At 33.7% G+C, this 21,525-nt stretch overlaps 4 protein-coding genes across 4 annotated transcripts; 3 read left to right on the top strand and 1 right to left on the bottom strand.

The window, feature by feature from the left end:
• The first annotated feature begins 200 nt into the window (after window positions 1-200).
• Window positions 201-1,285, top strand: LOC127239345 (NAC domain-containing protein 92-like). The gene is made up of 3 exons (XM_051257446.1): window positions 201-390; window positions 472-731; window positions 833-1,285. The coding sequence occupies exons 1-3, from the start codon at window positions 201-203 to the stop codon at window positions 1,283-1,285; spliced, it is 903 nt and encodes a 300-aa protein (XP_051113403.1).
• A 2,962-nt stretch (window positions 1,286-4,247) lies between these two features.
• On the bottom strand, window positions 4,248-7,167 carry LOC127266068 (UPF0481 protein At3g47200-like). Its single transcript, XM_051296171.1, has 2 exons — window positions 6,533-7,167; window positions 4,248-5,268 (listed from the first exon to the last, which is right to left on the bottom strand). The coding sequence occupies exons 1-2, from the start codon at window positions 7,103-7,105 to the stop codon at window positions 4,534-4,536; spliced, it is 1,308 nt and encodes a 435-aa protein (XP_051152128.1). The 5' UTR covers window positions 7,106-7,167; the 3' UTR covers window positions 4,248-4,533.
• A 3,696-nt stretch (window positions 7,168-10,863) lies between these two features.
• On the top strand, window positions 10,864-13,759 carry LOC127240640 (probable receptor-like protein kinase At5g61350). Its single transcript, XM_051259437.1, has one exon. The coding sequence runs from the start codon at window positions 10,944-10,946 to the stop codon at window positions 13,542-13,544; it is 2,601 nt and encodes an 866-aa protein (XP_051115394.1). The 5' UTR covers window positions 10,864-10,943; the 3' UTR covers window positions 13,545-13,759.
• Window positions 13,760-19,253: 5,494 nt separating this feature from the next.
• LOC127240791 (uncharacterized) lies at window positions 19,254-20,729 on the top strand. Its single transcript, XM_051259623.1, has one exon. It carries the CDS (start codon window positions 19,527-19,529, stop codon window positions 20,502-20,504), a length of 978 nt encoding a protein of 325 aa, XP_051115580.1. The 5' UTR covers window positions 19,254-19,526; the 3' UTR covers window positions 20,505-20,729.
• Window positions 20,730-21,525: the final 796 nt, after the last annotated feature.

The raw sequence follows: 21,525 nt of genomic DNA, 5'->3' as shown, positions 1-21,525 counted from the left end.
AATTCTCATTTAGAAGAGTTCAATTATAAGGTCTTTAGAGTGATTGTTTTTTTTTTTTTTTTTTTCAATTACATTCCTCATAGATCTAATTGTTTCTTCGACAAATCTCTCTTTCTTGCTTTCATTTATCACCATTTCCATCGGCTAATTAATTCTTATTTCATTTCATTTTGTTTTGATGGTTTCTATGTAGTCTGAAAATGGAAAATTTCACCGATGCTATTGTAATGGGAGACGATGGAATGATCCTGCCGCCAGGGTTCCGATTCCACCCGACTGACCAAGAGCTCGTCATGGAGTACCTGCTGAGGAAAGTTGCCGACCCGGAATTCTCCCCGGCGGCCATAGCTGAAGTCGACATGAACATGCAGGAGCCATGGGAGCTCCCCTGTAAGAATTCATCTACTCTCGTTATTATAATGTCCTGAACCATAATCGAAAATTTAATTCTAATCTGATGATCCATTACAGTAAGAGCGAAATTGATGGGAAAGGAGGTGTACTTTTTCTGCCTGAGGGATAAGAAATATCCCAACGGGCAGAGAACCAACAGGGCGACTCCATCGGGGTATTGGAAAGCTACTGGTAAGGACAAAGAAGTTTTCCAGGGAGGAATCGTGGTAGGGATGAAGAAAACCCTAGTTTTTTACCTAGGGAGAGCTCCGAGGGGGGAGAAGTCCAATTGGATCTGCCATGAGTATCGATTGGAGGGAGATTTTGGCGTCGGGAAGGTAAATTTATATAATTGATTGATTAATTGATTTCCAGGGCCTGGAATTGTTCTTAAATTTTTAAAATTAGGGTTTTGAATTTGGGGGTTTTTGATTTGCAGGATGATTGGGTCGTGACTAGGGTTTTCCAGAAGCGTACTGTGGGGTTTGGGGAAGATGACGTGGAGGGGTCTGAGAATGAGGTGGCTCCGGTGGCGCCGGCGCCGGCGGTGGAGGTGGCGCCGGCGGTGATGGGTGGTGGTTTTCAGGACCCGTTTCTGGCGGCTTTTGTGGGGTCTTATGGCGGGGAGTTTGATTTAGGGTTGGATTATTATTCTGGGTGGTTTGCTCCAGGTGTTTATCCTGAGGAGGATAATCTGTTTGTTGGTGGGGAGGATTTTATGGATGAGGGTTTCTGGACGGGGAATGACGTGGCGGCGGCGGCGTTCGAGCAGGGTGGTCCGATGATGATGTCTGATGATGATGAAGAGATGGGAATTGATGCCGGATTTGGAGAGGAGCCTGGGCCCTCGGATTTTCCTGCGCCGGAAGATCTGGACCGTCCCTGGAACTGACTGTGGAGAAGCGGGTTTTATTGGCGGGGACTGGGAGTTGGAGTCCTGTCGTGGTGTGGGATTGTTCGGGACTTGAGCGCCTGAGACTGATGGCGAAGGAAAGGATTTAATAATAATAATAATAATAATATGTATGTATGTCTGAACTATGATTCAGAAATGGAGAAATAATTATACAATGCTTTGTGTAATAATATGTTTCTTCATATATATTATACTATTGAATATAAATAATATAAGCTGCTGGCTTGTGAAAATAATGCATTGCTTGATTGTCTTTATTATAATTTTTTTTGGGTCATTTTTTATTACAATATATTATACTAACAATCAATTTTTACTACAATAATTAACAAAAAATAAAAAAATAAAAAAAACTATTATTGAAAATATACTAGTAACACAAGAATTTTATTAATAAATCAAAATACATCATAATTTCCATAAAGCTATTATTACAACAAGTAATCGCATGCTTTGGTTGGTTTAATTATTTGCTAGTTAAACTGTTCAAACTTAATTGAGTGAGTTTTTGTAATAACTGACCATCTTAATGAAAAATCATTATATAAACTTGGATAAATTTTACTCTTTTCATCTGTGTTAATTATGCCTAAATATTATGATATAAGGACTAAAAAGTAATACTCCCTCCGTTCCCAGTTCCCAAATAAGGTGCAACATTTACTTTTGGCACCAGTTTTTAGGTGGGTAGTATTAAGTAGGATAATTTAGAAATTAAGTGATGTGATGGAGAGAGACATATATATTTTATTTTTTTTATTTGGATGATGTGAGGAGATAAAGTGTGGGGTAGAGATTAAATATAATTAATTATTTCATATTTTGAAAATGTTGCAGAGTATTTGGGACGTACCAAAAAGAAAATGTTGCAGGGTGTTTAAGACGAAAGGAGTAGTATTTTCATGTAAAAATAGAATAGATAAAAAAAAAAAAGTAAAGTAGAGATATTATAAGTAGCGTCAAATTGACTATTATTTGTTAACGTAAGAGTATATGAAATGATGAGAAATAAAGAGTTTGTTTGTTTTGTGAAATAGTTTGAAATGATAATTTTATTTTTTTTTTTTTATGTGAGATATAGAAAATTATTTCTATAATATAAAAATAATGAGTGTTACATATTAACTTTTTCGGAGAAATGTGTTAATTTGTTTTCACAAAATAAACTAACCAAAAGTTGTTTATTATAAATAAATAAATTATGCACCAATCTAGCAAACAATCAGATGAGAAATGTAGCATAAGTATGCCAGACGGAGAAAGTATTTTGTTTGGGAGTTTAGATTTTGAGTTGAATTTAAATAATAAAAATTTTGAATTAAAATAGTTGTATGATGTGATATAAATAAGTGTTGATGCAATATTTTAAATGTAAAATTGATTTTTAGTATAATTTAAAAAATAAAAATAGATATTTAATTTGATATTTTTTAGGAGAAAATATCACATGAACAATAGAAATCCTAAGAAATCCGCCAAACAAACACACCCTTATACATATATATTATTTGATTATACAAATATTATTGAATGCATGTAATAATATGGTAATCATCTCATTATTTAATTTTTATATAGTTTATAACGTCTATAAAAAATATCCATCAAATAAATAAATATCATATGCGAGCTATATTTTTCTTAAACAATCAACATATAATCGTAATACAATTGGTGATATATATATAAAATTCATGCCAATATATATATATATATATATTTATCGTATGGTACCAATTTTATTAATATACATTAAAATAATTAGCTTAATTAAGTATCCATAATTTTATTTTTTATCTTGTACTATTTAGTCTATCAATTTTATTAAAAAATATATATCAAAATGCTCAGCCACAAAATTTTAGGAAAAAAATCGTAAAGAAAATAAACCCTAACGATCAACTCATAAGATGCTTTCTTAAAAGCATTAAGGAACACTATAAATATAATTCTTTCGTCTTCTAAAGGTATTTGATTGTTATTTTCCTTTGTTCGCATACAAAATATCAATTATCTTTTCAGTAAAACTATATATTATTATCGTCTCGTAAAAAATAACTTACTAATGTGAGGGTGAACCTGTTCAATAGGATTACCTAGAGCACGTTAAAAAAATAACGATTATAGTTTCCTACTTTGATTTTAATTGTCTCTTAATTATCCACCATTGGGGCTCACGCTGCTCAAATGGGCCAGACTGATTCAGACTCGGTTTAGCTTGGGCCTTGATAAAATTAAAATAATTTCGCGACAATTGTGGAACTATTTTGAACAAATGAGCTAAAAAAAAGTCTTTATCAAAGTCCTAGATTGAACCTAACCACCAAGTTTATTGTACTCATGAGCTCGGTCATGACCTAATTCAGACCCATTGGACAACTAACAAAATTATTGGGATGTCGGAACATTGGACAAACAACTAACAAAATAATGCTAGTCTCGATTTTGATAGTCAACAATGTTGTTGTATACTCGGCCTGCGATAACTTTGTGACTGTGAGTATATTTTGAGAGTTTATTCTAGAGAGAGAAAATTACACCAATGCTTTCATATTTCATTCACGTCTCTCTTCATCTCCATATTTTGAATTTGTTTCATTTATTGCTTTGAAGTTCATTATTTATTTTGTTGAGTGTGAATTGTTATAATGGTAAATAACCACATTTTGAAGAACTGATCCTATTTAAGGTGTTTGAATGAGATTTGATCGAACCTCACTTTCCAACAGTATACTAGATAGAGCATTACGTCTAGGAATCAGGTTTACTTTAGTATCATAATAAGTAAACTTGAAGAAGAATAAGACATTATTTCAAACTTTTTTACATATTATGTAATGATTTTGTTGAATTAAAAAACCTAAGTTGTTCTGTACAAAATACAATAATAATAATAATAATAATTATTATTATTATAAACTAAAAGAGTACATTGATCTTAACTCAACTTACAATCGAATTTCATTATAATTCAAACAGTAAAACCCAATTTACAAACAAATACAATTCCAATTCCAAGGATCGATTATTTTATTTCACACACTTACAAAATATAAAAATTACTTTAAAAAAATAAAATTCCAACTCCAATTCAAAGCCAAACACAAAGAGACACACCCCACAACCTTTTCACCGATCTAAAAGTTTAAACTGTTAGTATAAGATGTTATGAATGACCGTTTCACGTAAAAGTTTAAATTATCGAAAAAATACGCATCATTAATTTACTTATCTTTGCGATGAACATAACTCAACACTGCATAGATTGTCTGAATCACCGAGAGAACGAAGAGAAGAAACGCGGCAACAAGAGACACAATCGCCCACGGGCTTCTCAAATAATTCTGATACAAATCCTTTCGCCACGCCTCCGACTTCTTGTCGTGCTCGTCCTTCATCCGACTCCCGACATCCCATAACTTAGCATTAAATTTGTCGCCGGGGTTGAATGGAACGCTCTTACACAACCAATAAAACATCTCCGCCACTTCATCATCGCTAAGCGATGTCCTAATGACGCCGCACGACCTCAGATGGCTGACATCTTTGGCGCCTTTGAGGATGTTGCTCATGAAGTAAACGTACGACGCGAAATCCTTCATTTCAGGCTGCTCGTGGAATCGCTCGAACAAGAGGACATTGAAATAAACAGACCTGTCGACATTGTCCAAATTCAAGAATGGAAGGCTGAGGATGCTGTCTTGGAATGAGATGCTGCTTACGCAGCGAGTTGTGCTGATTTTGATCGCGATTCGAGCCTCTTGAAGCTGTGTTGCTGATGGGATGTTAAGATCCGGTGGCGCGCTGTATATGGACAATGGCTCTCGCGGATCGGATGGATAGAGAAAGGCATGTCGGTATACATCCAAGATGTGCAAATATTCGTGTCCTTTTACATAAGTTTCTGTTTGGAAACAGAAGTTAAGTATCTGTATGATCAGTGTGGTATGAACATAGCCCTGCCAATTTACAAACAACAATTCAATTCAATTATAAAGAAAAAAAATAAAAAATAAAAAAAAAACGACGTAGGCTGCGTATAGACGATAATTCAATACAAAAAAGCCTTATTTTGAACAACCTAAAAATTTAAGTTATTAGGATACGCATAATTATTTATATATATATATATATTATATTGAATTATTGATAATATATATTGTATGGACTATTATTTAGTTCATTTATATTGTATTTGTATTTTATTAAGACAATACTCTTTATGTGACGGCAGATTCTGTACTGATCCGGCTAAGTCAGCATAGTGCTGATTTAACCGAATCAACCGCATATGTTTAGGCATATATCTATACTGTGTTATAACATATGATGAATTATTATATAATATGTATTGTAATATATATATATATATATATAAATATTAGTGATCATCTTTATAGATTGTTAGAGCCTCAGTCTCTGTGTATTAACCTATTTAGAAAATTATATTTTAATAAAATATAGTCTCATACGTTCGCTAAAATTATGTCTAATCCACCTCTATAAATAATTTTATTTGACTATAATTTTATTATTTATACTTTAATCAATAATAATTAATTTGTTGTTATTTTTTCTATTTACCTTATCACTTTTATATCAATTATTTGATAAATTTCTAATGATATTTCTACTTAATTATTTTTATTTATCATACTTTAATATTAAAATATTATTATTTTATTATTATTTTTTAATCTTAATGCTCGACCAAACTTACATAAATTTACGGGACATGAGAGAATATTCAGCATAGATATTATAGTGTTGGTATAAATACGTTTATAAAAAATAGTAAATATATATGTATATATATACATATATATTTAATTAAAAGATAAGAATATAAGATTGTAATTGAGTCTTATTTTGAAAAAATACTGAAAACATATGAGATCATAATTTTCAAGGCATAGTGCAACAAAATGTTCAATAACCTATACTCCAAACAAACTTAACTGTGTAAAATTTCAAAATATATTCCTATTAATAAAACGTCATGGCATGATTTGAAATTGATTTGAAATGAAGTGTGCATTTAAAATTTTGTTTAAATAGCGTTTTCACGTTTTACAAAAAAAAATAGTATATTTTTATTGAAAACTATGTCAAGTAAATAGTATTGATTTTGGTTTGAAATTGTAAAAGAACAAACCGACCTCTCATGAATGAATTCAGCATATTGAATAAACCAGAAGAAAGAAAGATCAAGATTGAACTAACATGGTCCGATTTGCCGACGGCTACAGAAAGTAGCTTCAGCAGAACCATCAAGGGAATCTGGTTTTCGAGCAGCAACAGATCATGTCTGTAATTTTCCATTTCATTGGGATCAAACAGAGGCTTTGTTTTGCCTACATTCATATAGGACTCACCCACAAATAACTGCGACGATTCTAACATCACCAGGAGGTAGAAGCCATCCCTAAACATCAACCTCAGAAACTCACTGTCGTCGTCCCAAACAGGTTCCAGTTTGTCGTAGGAATTTCTCAGATCATCCTTAATTTCATACAAAGCATTGTAGAAATCTTTGGGGGGCTTACCAGTTTTCTTGAGGCCGTAGAGGATACAATATTCCTTAAATTTCTCTTCCTTCTCGCAAGAAGGACTGTTGCAATGATAAGGCCCTATTGATACCTTGTAAGGCTTGAATTTGTCGCCATATTCATCGGGAAAATTCTGTGACACTCTAAAGAGAGCTTTACTCGGCGTATCAATGGAGGGTCGTTCGACATTCACTTTCTTCACTCTTTCGCTGATCTCCACAACCCAGCTCGGTACCTGCGATGACATTTCAAGTAATTGATTATTTATTATAGATCGAGCTTATTACAAAGTATGTGTGTGTCTTTCCCTTTTAGCGAGGCCTGTTGCTTTTATACTTGCAAGGATTCTTTTTATATACCTTGCTTTCTTTCTTGCATCGGAGTTTCGAATCAGATTCTTACACATTGTTCGCTTTAATTTTTATTAGGTTCCGGTCCAAAACAAAAATAAGGACCTTTGAAATATATGGAATGTTGTTTTTCTTTATATATATATATATATAGATGTATAACAATAAACTGTCAATTTTTCTTTGATGTTAGTATTTGAGTTTGAGATATTATAATAATAAAAATTTGAATTGAAATATTTTTGACGCCCTAACACTATCTGGCCGAACTCTAAGTCATCTTTTAGAGTATGCTTTAAGAAATAGGGGATTGAATGTTTTACAATTAATATACAAATTTACAACTATTATTTTTCGAATGCAGATTGGATTAAATCCCGTAAAATTTATTTCATTTTTTAAATTTCATTTTATACGGGCATGCAAATAAAAAGTTTTTTTTACTGCAGATCCTGTGTTGATCCAGTTAAGTCAGCACTGTGTTGATTTGATCAGATCAATACATGTTATATGGGTGATAAAAGTATGTTTTTACAAGTCTCAGCATATGTTTGTGTTATAAGATAGTATATGCTTAGTTATAATATAATATAATATATGATAGTATTATAAATATACTGAAATATATATAAATATATGTTGATTATCCCGAAGTTCTTTCTAGCCAAAAAAAAAAAAATAAACAACATTATCCTAATTCCTAAATATAAGATAGACTCTATAAAAAGTATTACATCTAACTTCTAACTTCATTCCAAAAATTAATTTCCAAAACTATGCTTATAACACAAAAAGTATTAGAGATCACAAGTAAACATACTCTCAATGATTCCCCAATATAATGAGGCGATGTGTTTCTCGACTTTCCCCTTATCGCAAGTATTCCATTGATGTGCTTTGCTTCATAGAATCCCTTTGAGTCATTTCGTCGAACACTTTAAATGCATATGATAGCGACCTATCATAGTGAAAATTCCATGGCCAATGCTCGCCAGCTTCGATTGTGACGCGAGAATCTGTTCTAGTGGATGTGTTTCTCGCTCAAAGCAGCAATGATTTAATTTGGAAGGTCCATTTGAGAACAGAATTTGCCCCCACTATAACCTCTTTAGTAAAGCTTCAGTCTAAGATGAAATTCAAACTTGATTATAATAAACATATTAATATTATTATTATTATTAACAACTTATAATAAAATTAAAATATATATAAGTTCCATAAGGGATGTCCTTAGATATTCGCCTAGTGTGATTTGGCCCTAACTATGAAGTTTTTTATAATGGCTACAAATTCTCACGTTAAAAAAGAAAAAGAAAAATTATTTTTAATGTAAAATTAATTTTAATATAATATAAAAAATAACAAATAGATATTAAATTAAATAGTTTTTTAGAAAAAAATATATGATGATATTAAAATTCTTCCGACATCTTTAGATTTTGTCTATCGTAAATTTATTCAATACACACTTAAAATTGAAAAAAGACAAAAAACAATCTAGTACATTATTCAAACATTGCATCCTAGCTATCAATACGTACATGCGCGCGCGTGTATATATATATATATACACATCTACCTGTTGGATTTCGAATATGTGTCTTCATTCGGACCTATGTACCAAGAACATATCGATGTTGTCTTCGCCTTTTCCAAACACGATCCACTCCATCGTACACCTACATAGCGTGCTAATGGCTCGTCGCCTTTATTAACGAAGCGAACGAGACGAGGATGTTCTTCCTTGGATGAGACAGGATGGCATAAATATAATGTTAAGGTTCCATTGATGTCTTGGAAGAATTGAAGATAAAACTCTAAGTATTTATGCTAAGATTATTGCAAGTGTTACCATTTTTTAAGTAAATAATTCCTTCCTTTAGTTGTTGCATCAAGTAAAGGAGCTAGCTATTAATTAATTAAGGCATGTTTGCTTTGAGACAAAAAAGCCTCATTAAAGTAATTAGTCTCTTACACTAACATGCCCTAAGATATGATCATATTCTTGAACTCTAGACATCCTTCAAACCAAGAAATTCTTATGTGCTTTTGCTTCTTCTTTTGAAATATTAGTTCCACTAAAGATCTATTTAAATTACTCAGGGTGTATTATTTTGCATGATTAGGGTAGATAAATTATTCACCTTAATCATGTGTTTATTATATATTATTATAACTCGCAGTTAAGTAAAATTCAGGATAACAGTATTATAATTAAAGATTCTTAATAATTCTCTTTTAAGTAGAATTAAATAATACAAAATAATATTAATGTTAAAAATATTATTTTGTCTTTTATTAATAGTTAACTTATTAATTTTATACAATAATTAAATAATATATTATTTTATCATATGATTATATAATTTATTTAAATAATATTATATATTATAAGTTTATCTTACACAATAAACACCTTATTGTTTAGTAGGGGTGGCAGTCCGGATTGGTTTGATTTTTCGTGCCAGCCCGGTCCGACTTAGATCCAATTTGTGTCGGACCGAGCATGGCCTGATTTCAAATCGGGCCGTGTTGGGCAGACCAGCTTTTTTAAAAAAATTTATTTTCTTCTTTTTATAAGTTAAATAATAAAAGAAGGTTTTGAATTAATAAAGGGAGAAATCAAACCTATAATCAACTACAAATTCAACAAAAAATTTTATCATCAAGTCATACTTTCATTTTTATTTTTATTTTATTAGTTAATATATATTACAATATTAAACATTAAATATTAATTTTGAAAATCGGGCTAGGCCAGGCACGACCGCCTTTGATGAGCCTGAATACGGCCTGGTTCCTTGCCGTGCCGGGTCATACATGGCCTGAAAATTTTCGAGTCTACTTTTTTAGGTCCAAACACGATTTTTTCATGTTGAACTCAAATCAAAATTTCAGGTTATGTCTATTTTTGTACGGTTTATTGTTTAGTGTATTAGAAGTTTGAATTAAGTACAAATATTTAAAATTTTCTAAGTGTATGTATTATAGTATATTGCTAACTTCTCCCTCTATACTCATTTTGAAAATTTGGCAATTTATCGGCTGAAGAGGAACAAATAAGTTCCGTAAGGGATGGTCTGATGGGGTGGGAGTTGAACTTGTGACAATAGTTTCAGGTCACCTTCCACACATGGTTCGCCAGATGTGACTTGTTTATCGGGTCTAGTTTATAGGGTATAAGATTCAACCTGGAATTTACCTGGTTAGGTACGTTCAACTGAAAATATACCTAAATTACTGATTTTGATCCCCAACTATGCCGTCATTTCCATTTGTCAAATTTATTTCTTATTACTCAAAAATAAAATCGAACTTCCTACTATACCTTCTAATCCTTAAAAACTCACCCAATTCATCCCCAAATATTATATATATATATATATATATATATACCAAATTAAAACCCAATTCCCGGCACCGAATACGCTTAAGAGAAACACAAGTCCTATAAAATAAACTCATTCAAAAATCCCTCTTTAAGTCTTAATGTCAAACCACAAACTCCAGCTGTAGCACTACTACGCGGTTTCCCTTCCAAATTCCATTCTCAGACAGACAGTTCAGATTATCACTGTTTGGATTAGGTCAAACAATCTTTCTTTTTGCATTACAACTTTGCACGTTCTTACCAATCATGCTTCTAAGTTCTATCTACAAAGCATCGTCTTAATTCTTTATGTCCTAGCAACGACTTCTGTCTCTGTTTCTCCCTTTCTCCGTACATCCTCGGCCATGGCACGAGCCTCGGCTCATACCGTCGTGGTTGTCGTCGCCGTTGTTTATCTTATTTTTCCGTCGATTCATTTTTCCGAGGCCGCAGCGTCTTCTTCGTTTTCTCCTGCGGATAACTATTTGATCAATTGTGGTTCGTCCGATGGTGTCGTGCTCGACGACGGCAGGTCGTTTAAGTCCGATCCGCAATCCGCTTCTTACTTGTCGACTGACGAAGATATCCTTACGTCGGTGGATTCGCTTCCGAAGAGCGTCTCGTCGGTGTTTCCGTCGTCGTCTTACCACGCGCTTTACTCGTCCGCGAGAATTTTCGAGCACGAGTCAATGTATAGGTTTCTTGTGTTTAAGCCGGGGCGCCATTGGCTCCGGCTTTATTTTTATCCGCTCGACCACCCTTCTTATAATTTGAGCTCGGCAACGTTCGCCGTCAGCACGGATGATACCGTTCTCTTACACGGTTTCTCAGCGAAAAGCGCGGCGACGACGGTGTTCAAAGAGTATTTAATCAATGCGACTTCCGATAAGCTCACCCTCAAGTTTTCGCCGATGAAGAAATCCGCGGCGTTCGTCAATGCCATCGAGCTCGTTTCCGCCCCCGATGAATTAATCCCCGACTCGGCTTTGGCCGTTTCTCCTCTTGCCGACTTCCACGGCTTGGATAAGTACGCTTTGGAAGTGTCGTATCGGGTGAACGTCGGGGGGCCTAGCGTTATGCCTAAAAACGATATGTTGTCGCGGACATGGCTCGCCGATGGCCCGTACAATTCCTTCCCGGAGGGCGCGAAAAACGTGTCGATCCCTACCGATATGATACAATATCCGGCAGGCGGAGCGACGCCTTTGATTGCGCCGTATTGGGTGTACTCGACCGCCGATCACATGGCGGATCCCGGCACGAGCGATCCGAACTTCAACTTGACGTGGGTAATGAGCGTTGACGCCGGGTTTTCGTACTTCGTCCGGCTACATTTTTGCGATATTGTGAGCAAAGGAATGAACGAGCTTTACTTCAATGTGTACATCAATGGAAATATCGGCGTCTCCGCCCTCGACCTGTCGACCGTCACCTCCGGCCTCGCTATCCCGTACTACAAAGATTTCGTCGTGAACGCTACGACCATTCGCAACGGAACGGTCACCGTTCAAGTCGGGCCGGCTTCGAACCTGCAGGGAAGCGCGCCGGACGCGATACTAAATGGTTTCGAAGTGATCAAGATAAGCAACTCGGCGGGGAGCTTGGACGGCTTGTTTTCGTCTGACGCCGCGAATTCGACCCGTATCTCCACCGTTAAAGTCGCCGCCGCCGTCGCACTGACATTGGCGGCGACGGCATTCGTCGTGGTCGTAATAGGCCGGGTACGATCGCGAAATCGGAACAAAGGGTACGAGAAGCAGAAGACGTTTTCGTCGTGGCTGCTGCCGATAAACTCGAGCCATTGCAGCTTCCTATCGAGCAAAACGAAAAGCACGACGTTCTCAAGCATCGTCAACCCGTCGGGGCTCAACCTCGGCCGGTACTTCACGCTCGCCGAGCTCCGCGACGCCACAAAGAACTTCGACGAGAAAGCCGTCGTCGGTGTCGGAGGCTTCGGCAAAGTGTACCTCGGCGAGACACTCGACGGGACAAAGCTCGCCATCAAACGAGGCAGCGCGACGTCGTCACAAGGGATCAACGAATTCCAAACCGAAATCGAACTCCTGTCGAAGCTCCGCCACCGGCACCTCGTCTCCCTCATCGGATACTGCGACGAGCAATCTGAAATGATCCTCGTCTACGAGTACATGGCGTACGGCCCGCTCCGCGACCATTTATACCGATCATCGTCTTCGTCAGCACCAAAACCGCCGCCATTGTCGTGGAAACAGAGGTTGGAGATTTGCATAGGGGCAGCGCGTGGGCTGCACTACCTCCACACCGGGACGACGCCGGGGGTGATCCACCGCGACGTGAAGACGACGAACATATTACTCGACGAGAATTTCGTGGCGAAAGTTTCGGACTTTGGGCTGTCGAAGTCGGGGCCAGCGACGATGGACCAGACGCACGTGAGCACGGCGGTGAAGGGGAGTTTTGGGTATTTGGACCCGGAGTACTTCCGGCGGCAGCAGCTGACGGAAAAGTCTGACGTGTACTCGTTCGGGGTGGTGCTGTTCGAGGTTCTGTGCGCGAGGGCGGCGCTGGACCCGGCGCTGCCGCGGGAGCAGGTGAACCTGGCGGAGTGGGCGAAGCAGATGAATGGGCGGGGGGCGATCGGGGGGATTGTGGATCCGGCGATTGCGGGGGGCGTGGCGGCGGAGTCGCTGGCGAAGTTTGTGGAGGCGGCGGAGAAGTGCCTGGCGGAGTGTGGGGTGGACAGGCCGTCCATGGGAGATGTGCTGTGGAACCTTGAGTATGCTCTGCAGTTGCAGGAGGCGGGTGAGGGTGGGGATGAGGGTTCGAATTTGGATCCGGGTCCGGGTCCGGGTCCGGGTTTGAATCTGGATTTGGGTTCGGGTTCGGGTTCGGGTTCGAGTGGTGAAGTGGGTCGGGGCGGGATTAGTGAGGATTCGGGGGTTGTGGCTTCGTCTCCGATGTTTATTGAAAATGTTCGCGGAAGATGATGATGATGATGATGATGATCCATTGATCAATGTTGTAATAAGTTTGGGCCTTTTTTTCTTTTTTTTTTTAATTTTTTTTTTTTGATTGGATACATTTTCAGGGTTAGATATTATGTTTTATGTTTTGTCTTGTGAAACTATTTTGAATGTTTTCTTTATTCAAAATAGGATATTGTTTAGTGGCTTTTGGATGTTGAAACAATAAATTAAAATTATGTCCCTTCAGCAATTTTATTTTATATATGTATTTTTTTTGTAACTTACCATGTAAATTTTTATGTATTAAAAAATATATATTCCTCATTTTTGTAAAATATTTTATATCAGATCATTATACAGATATAAAATATAAATAAAATATTTTTGATGACATTCTTTAGCCATTTCTGACTTTAAAAAAAAAAAAAAAAAATCATAAATATTACCTAACATATTTAAAAAGAGAATAAGAAAATATTTTTAAACCTCTTTGGTTCCAAGTATAACAAACAAACAATACATGATTCCATCGTTGATTTGCTTTAATTAGTACATAAAAAAATAAAAAATAAAATAGACGATATATATTTTTATTTAATATATTATTTTGTGTTATTTGAAGATATATATTGCCAGAAATAATTGTAAGTATACGATATGAATATGTATATTGTGTTGAAATACCCTGCAAACTTTAACCTATTTTTGCTTATATTTGATGTATTATCTTATTATCGTCTTGTTGAATGATTTTATTTAGGATACAAACAGCTTCCCATTATCTCCTTTCAATTTTATTTATTTATTTTTTATTAATTTTTTCATCTCAATTTTATCTACAAAATATTTTAGGTGTGATTTACTTATCATATTTTTATTTTTCAGCTAAATTGCACAAAACCTACACGTGATTTCATAAAATTGTGTTAAATCTCCTATACTTTTAAAACTGCGTCAAACTCCTCGTAATTTCATAAACTCTGCATCTAACCTTCTCAACGATTCTTATTTTACGGTATTTAACCTAAATGCCCCAAACTGCAAACAAATTTTAGAATTTCAAATTTTTAAACCCCTCAAATTACAAATATATTCATTTATCTTATGTTGGGTCTCAAAAAATAGTAAATATACTTAAAAAAATAGTTATTTTTCTGAAATTTTAAGAGTTTATTGTTATTGTTTTTTTAAGTTAAATATAAGAAAAATAAATATATTTATAATTTTAGGGATTTAGAAATTTGGACGAGTTAGACGCAGAGTTTATGAAACCACAATAGAATTTGACGCAGTTTTACGAGTATAAGAATTTGACGCAATTTTTTGAAACTATATACGAAAAATATTTAAATTATTTTAATCAAATACATAATAATTCTACACACAACTAATAAGTCTCATCATTTAACAATAAAATCAACTTACAACTAAGCGTATCCTCACTATCTCATCGAAGCTTTTTAACATAAATATTATCCATATAATTAAATCTTCACGCTTTAATGATATAGTGAGTAATCTTTCAAAGCAAATTAGTAAAATATTTTTCTTTTTACTAATTTTCTTTTATAATTTTTATAAAAATATAATTATTTATCTAAAAAGTACTACTCTCTCAATCCCTGTGTTAGACACGATTTAAAGAGTATTAATATTATATTGGTAGTTGGTAAAAAATAAAGATAAATGATTTTTTTTACCCTTGTGAGTATATTAGTGTAAAAAGTAGTGACAATTGTGTACTAATAATGAAAAAGTATGGATAATTTTATGGTGATATGGTTATTTATAAAAATGAAATTATTGTTTTAAACGGATAAAAATGGTAAACAAGACTATTGTACTGAGACGGGGGAAATATTAAATTAAAATTTAATTTAAATCAAAATTTGTAAAATATAATAAGATATATATATATATATATATAAATTTAAATTGAACACAATATCAAATTGGTACAACTAGCCATTGCCCACTAGAAATTAAGACTGAGCTAAGCCCAAATTGAGTCTGTGCTCTGTGTTTTGGTTGAAAAAACAAAAAATAAAAAATTTTATAAAATATTAAAAATTGTGTAAATAATATAAAAATAATAAATATATGTAATATTATTATTATTTTTTTAGAAATATATTGAAAAATTCTTACATAATTGTTTAGTTTAAAAGAGCCTTCCTAATAATTACTTAAATTGTTTTTTTTTTTTTAAAGAATAATTAATTAATTAATTTTTCATTATTTTTAAAGCCCTATGGTTGCATCATTGGGCTAATTGGGCTGAAGAAATTTCATTTAACCAAATAATGGGCTAATTATGATTAAGATTTTGGGGATTTTAAGAGAGAAATTATCAAATTACATAAACAAAACCCACTAAAAATAAATAATTATAAGAAAACATATAAAAAAAATAGGAGAAAGAAAATAAAAGAAATGTCTAATCTTCAAAATTTTATTTACTTATTGTTCATTAATACAGATCATTATGTTCTTTTTACGATTTTTTTTTTCTATATATTTTATTTTCATGCAATTAACTTCTCCAGTAAAAATATAGTAGGAGTTGTTGGGGTGCAAACCCAAGTTCCACGATAGAAGATGAAGAAAAATCTCTGCCTTATAAATCTCACATAAATTTCACTAGAGGCCTTTTTTGGAGGATATCCAAAAATAAATCTGTGCGGACTTATCCCAAAATGGCGTAAAAAGGACCTGCGGATGAGCCTTGGTCGAAAATCTCATGGCGACGACGTTGGTTCGGTCCCACCAGAAGTATAATTTTTTTTTTAAAAAAAATATTATTATATTCGAAAATGCAAATCAAATACACCATAATATTTCAATTATTTGAATCCATAAAATTATCCAATAGCTGGTTGGATAATCCCAACAAAGAATCTTTGTTTGTTTATGTATTATTGACTTTTTTCTGTGCAACAAACAATGTGAGCTGCCAACTGCACAAATTATTAACAAATATTTGTCCTATTTTTCAGAAAAAAAAAATATATATATATATATACACATTGAAATGTATAAAATAAGATTTTAATTTTATTTGTATTGGATTTTTTATATTTTATTTTATTTTATTTTTGGTATTTCTAAAACAAGACATTTAATTTCATCAACATATTAGTCTATTATAAGTAATCTATGATGAAATGAGGAAAGCAACAAAATTCAAATTTGTTTTCCTGCTTGAAAATTAGAAAATGTTAAAAGTTATTCAATTTAGAGAATTTGTTACTTCAGTATCTCTTTAAAAAATAATATGGTCTTTTATTAAATATTGAGATGTGTTTTAAGACTTATACTAAGGGTGTGTTTGGTTGGGGTTTGGATTTTGAGTTGGGATTTGAATAGTAAAAATTTTGAATTTGAATAGTTGTATGATGTGATATTTTGAATGTAAAATTGATTTTTAGTATAATATAAAAAATAAAAAATAGGTGTTTGATTTTATGTTTTTGGAAAAAAAAAAAAAAAAAGATGAATAGTGAATTGAAAATCCAATCCCCCAAACAAACACACCCCTGTAAAAACAAAATTTGATGTAATACAAATAAATGAAAATACATATTTACATATAATTAATGCTTCGATTTGAGTTATTTTTTCATGTGAAATATATGAAATTATATTGGTAAATAAAAAAATAATAATATTTATATATACTCCCCGTTCCATACAAGGTGATAAAGTGAGAATATATGATCTGATGAGAGAGAAAAAATATATATATTTATTTTTTATTATGTAGAACATACTAAAATATAAAATGGTGCAGAAAAAATAAATAAATAAAAAATTGAATGGCAAAATAATCTCTATAAAGTTTGGTATATTTGCCATTTCTAGTGATAAAAGCTTTTATTTAGTGAAATGATTTAGTAACTAACAATTGATGTTCAATGATAGAAAATGACTTTATGCTTCAATTTGAAGGAATCAAAGAAATTATTTTGTTCATTTGTCACTTGTCAGTCTTTCTTATTTATTTTCTTGTTGGCAAATTATTCTCACATAATCTAAATTTTGTTGCTAATGAAAATAAATAAATAATCAACTGGGGGTCTAAATTAAAAGTGAGTAATAGACCAAATCCAATATTTGATCCCATCAAATTAATATAAATAATTAAAAGATATTTAAGAAGTTAGGTAATCAGTAAATTTTGTTGACCAAATATCTGATATTACCAAACTCACTATAACACCTAATTTAAATTAATTAATCAACAATTTAATGACCATAACTAATCTCCTGATACTTCAATTTTGATTAGAGTTGGCAAATCTGATCCGACACGATAACCCGATACGAAATAATTGAGTTTAGGTTAAAATTTTTAATCCGATTACGTATACAGGTTGACACGAACCCGACACAATAATAAACGTGTCGGGTTATGGTTGAAACTCTCAACTCGAACCCGACACGACAACCCGATCATAATATATTTATATTTATTAATATATTTATTATATATAAAATAATTATAATTTAATAATTTTTTTATAAATTAATTTAAACTAAATTCAATTTTAAATAATTCAACTTAATTTACGCTCGAACCAATAAAAACTAACATAACACGACAATAATTATGTATACGAGTCAACATGAGTCAACCCGAACCCGACACGATAATAAACGGGTTAACACGAACCCGACACGATAATAAACGGGTCGAGTTAAAGTTGAGTAATTTAACTCGTAGTCAATCCGACACGAACCCGATACAAATCAACCCATTGCCGACTCTAATTTTGAGTGCCATTTAATTAAATTCCACAAAATTGTTTCTTTCATTATTTCTACTTTTCTCAAATTTCTTTAGTGGAGTATGCAATATCCATAAATAATGATTTTTCTAATAATTCTTCAATACCATCTTAATCAAAATTAGAGGCAAATTGCTTATTATTATTATTAAAAAATAACCAAGGTGTGTTTGATTTTTGTTTGTACTTTGTGTTAAATAGTAATTCAATGTAATATTTTATATATATAGAAAAATAGTAGAACCACAATCATAAAACTACGTATTAAAAAAAATGAAGAAAAAAAAAAATTATTTACAAAAAGATCAATTCTCACAAAAATGAATCATTTAACTACTTTAAGAAAGATTAAAAATTAAGGAAGAATTTTCAATTGCAAGCAAGTGACCATAAAAAATCAAGAATACCTTAATTTCTTTGTCTTCACTTTTCATAATGTTTGCTTCACTTCTGAGAAAACCCTCCTCAAGAATTACAATTTTTTTTTTCTTTTTCTTTTTTTTTTTCATCTGAAACAAAATAAATAAATAAAAATAGCAAACCATGATCAAAATGTAAAATAGGTATGTGTGTGAGAGAGAGAGAGCTCATAATATACACTAGATTTGTTTTTTTCTGCAAAAAGACAACTCATATTATAGCATATGTGATCATTGTGAAGCTGGTTTCTTTCTATCTTTCTTCATTTTATTTATTATATATATATATGAATTGTTACTAAAGTGAATTTTATAATTCGGCACAACAATAGCGCATCGTGTAAAAACATATAATACAAATTAAACATATAACTCTACAGTATATGATATAATTTCACACAGCGCATGCTATTATTGATTTCAGCATAAAAAGAATATTTATATAACTCACCTACAAATGGAAAGTGCATTGTGCTGATCGGGACAAATCAACGTCATAATAATTCCGATATATATTGAACCTAATAAATATAGGGGAGGGTATGGAGAACACAAAGACATAATTGATGATCACAAAGAGTCAGTGATGAAAACAAAGAAAAGCAAACAACTAATTCACCTCTTTCCTGAAGAGCTGCTGCTGATGCCATTTTAGTTGTCCTATCTGCTCTATTCATCCATCATTTTTCTTGCACACCAAACACCACCCCAACCACCATTTTTAAGACCTCCAAGATCCATTTTCTTTCTGATCTCCATTCCTTCCCACATCCCAAACAATTCTCATCAACATCAAAATGGGGAAATCATCAACCAAGATCATCAGGACATCCATTTTTTCCTTCTTACAAAACTTTCACTACTTCACCTCAGCTCCACCCCTCCTCGCCTTCCCTTACGCCGCCTCGGCTCTTCTCTCCCAATCCATCATTACGTCCTCGCCGCTTCTTCCATTGGCCCGTGCTCGCCTGATGGCCCTTTTTCTCGCTGCAGGATTCCCCCCCTCCTCCCGCCTCTTCGCCTTTCTCAACCTCAGCCTCTCCCAAAGTGTTCTTACATCCCTCCTCGTCTCTCCTTTTAGTCTCTCGTTTCTCCTACTCTCTAAGGGCTCTGTTATCTCCGCCCTCAGTTGCTGCAAATTTAAACAGGCCGAGCAATCATCGGCGTCGTATTGGATTTCGATTTTCAATGCTCTTTTCATCACTCAGCTCTGCAGCACATTAGTCATACTTGCAGCCAATGCTGTATGCTTCTTCACTGCATCTTTGTTATTCAATTTTTTCGACATTGTAGGATTTTATTCTCCGGGACCGTTGCTGTTCCTTTCGGCCGTAGTTTACTCCATCATTCTCGCCAATGCCTACATCGTATGTAGCTTGGCGTTGGTGCAGTCAGGAATGGAGAGGCGCGGTGGCTTTATATCAATCCTCAAGGCGTGTGTCATGATCCAGGGAAGAATTGTGACTGCACTAACATTAGCTATGTCTGTCAACACAGCCCTGATTGCAGTCGAAGCGCTGTTCCAGTACCGTGTTGTCAGATCTTATCGGCGGATTGGATCTCCCACTACAACCATTTTTCTGGAGGGGATGTTCATCTCCTACCTGTACGCTCTGCTGCTCGTTCTTGAAACAGTTTTTGGCTGCGTGTTCTGGAGTAGCTGCAAAAAAGATCATCGGATCAATCAGGAGAATATGTATCAACACCATATAGAGATCGGGGAGACAAATGGCAAGTCCTGTGCAGAAACAGAGGCCTTAGATCTTCTTCCATGAATTCTTTTTCTCAGCTGAGACAGTATATATAAAAGTTTGTAAATTCTATGCTTCATATACTATTGACACAGAAATGTTCATAAAAAAGTTCAAATTCTCTGGAGAGTTAATCAAATAGGTTTTCCTGGTGTTCGATACAGAAATGATAAACAAACAAGATTGGTTTGTCATATATACAAAGTAAATGTCATCCAAGTTTGTGGAAACTACATCCCCAAAACAGCATTTTTTTTCCTTCTTTTGTTTAAAACTGCAAACATTGCAAGACACCTACATTTGATACCTACAAAAGACTTTGAAGGATGTAAGAAAAACCCGTTGAAAAATTGACAGGAGGGTATAAATAGTATCAGTGAAACTGTTCTGAACAGTGGTCCCCTTGTCAATAGAAAAGGCAGTAGTTATCATGGAAACTCTTCGGAGTTCGAGTCACATTTAAAATTCACAATCTACAAGAATCTGGAATAACCATAATCAACAAGGTAATACCATAGCCGGCAATCATTTCCATAATAAATACAGAACAAACGGAGCAAGAATCTTGCACAGAGACAGAAATGAATAATGCAGTTGACTGTTACACCAGGAAGAGAAATCCATCAAAGTTCAACTAGGAAGACAATGTAAATGAAATATGTTTCCTTTGTTACACTAACAGACAGTAGCATCCATTAGGACATAGCGTAGCAACCAATGTTTTTCTAAAATTTTCGAAGTTACACTATAAGACAAGGTTATTACAAAGTGTAACAATGAAAGATCATGGTTGGTAAGTATAACTAGATAATTAAACAAGTATAAAGCAGAGGTATCACTACCTTTTTCCGGCAATCGTAATATACAAAAGTACAATATATGCCAGTTGGTAACAAGAGCACTACCATTCAGATTCATGTATGGCTTCACATCTGGCCCATTGGCTGAATGATTGTGATGTTTCAAGACTGACTGATACAGACAAGCACATTCCTAACCAGCAGTGTATCGTCCCTTCAAAATAAGTAACTAAGTAAGTAGTAGT

Source organism: Andrographis paniculata, unplaced genomic scaffold, assembly GCF_009805555.1.
Source record: "Andrographis paniculata isolate CXL003 unplaced genomic scaffold, ASM980555v1 Contig18END, whole genome shotgun sequence".
NCBI classification, from domain to species: domain Eukaryota; kingdom Viridiplantae; phylum Streptophyta; class Magnoliopsida; order Lamiales; family Acanthaceae; genus Andrographis; species Andrographis paniculata.
The sequence above is the reverse complement of the archived record's forward strand: the minus strand, read 5'-3'. Positions and strand labels throughout refer to the sequence as shown.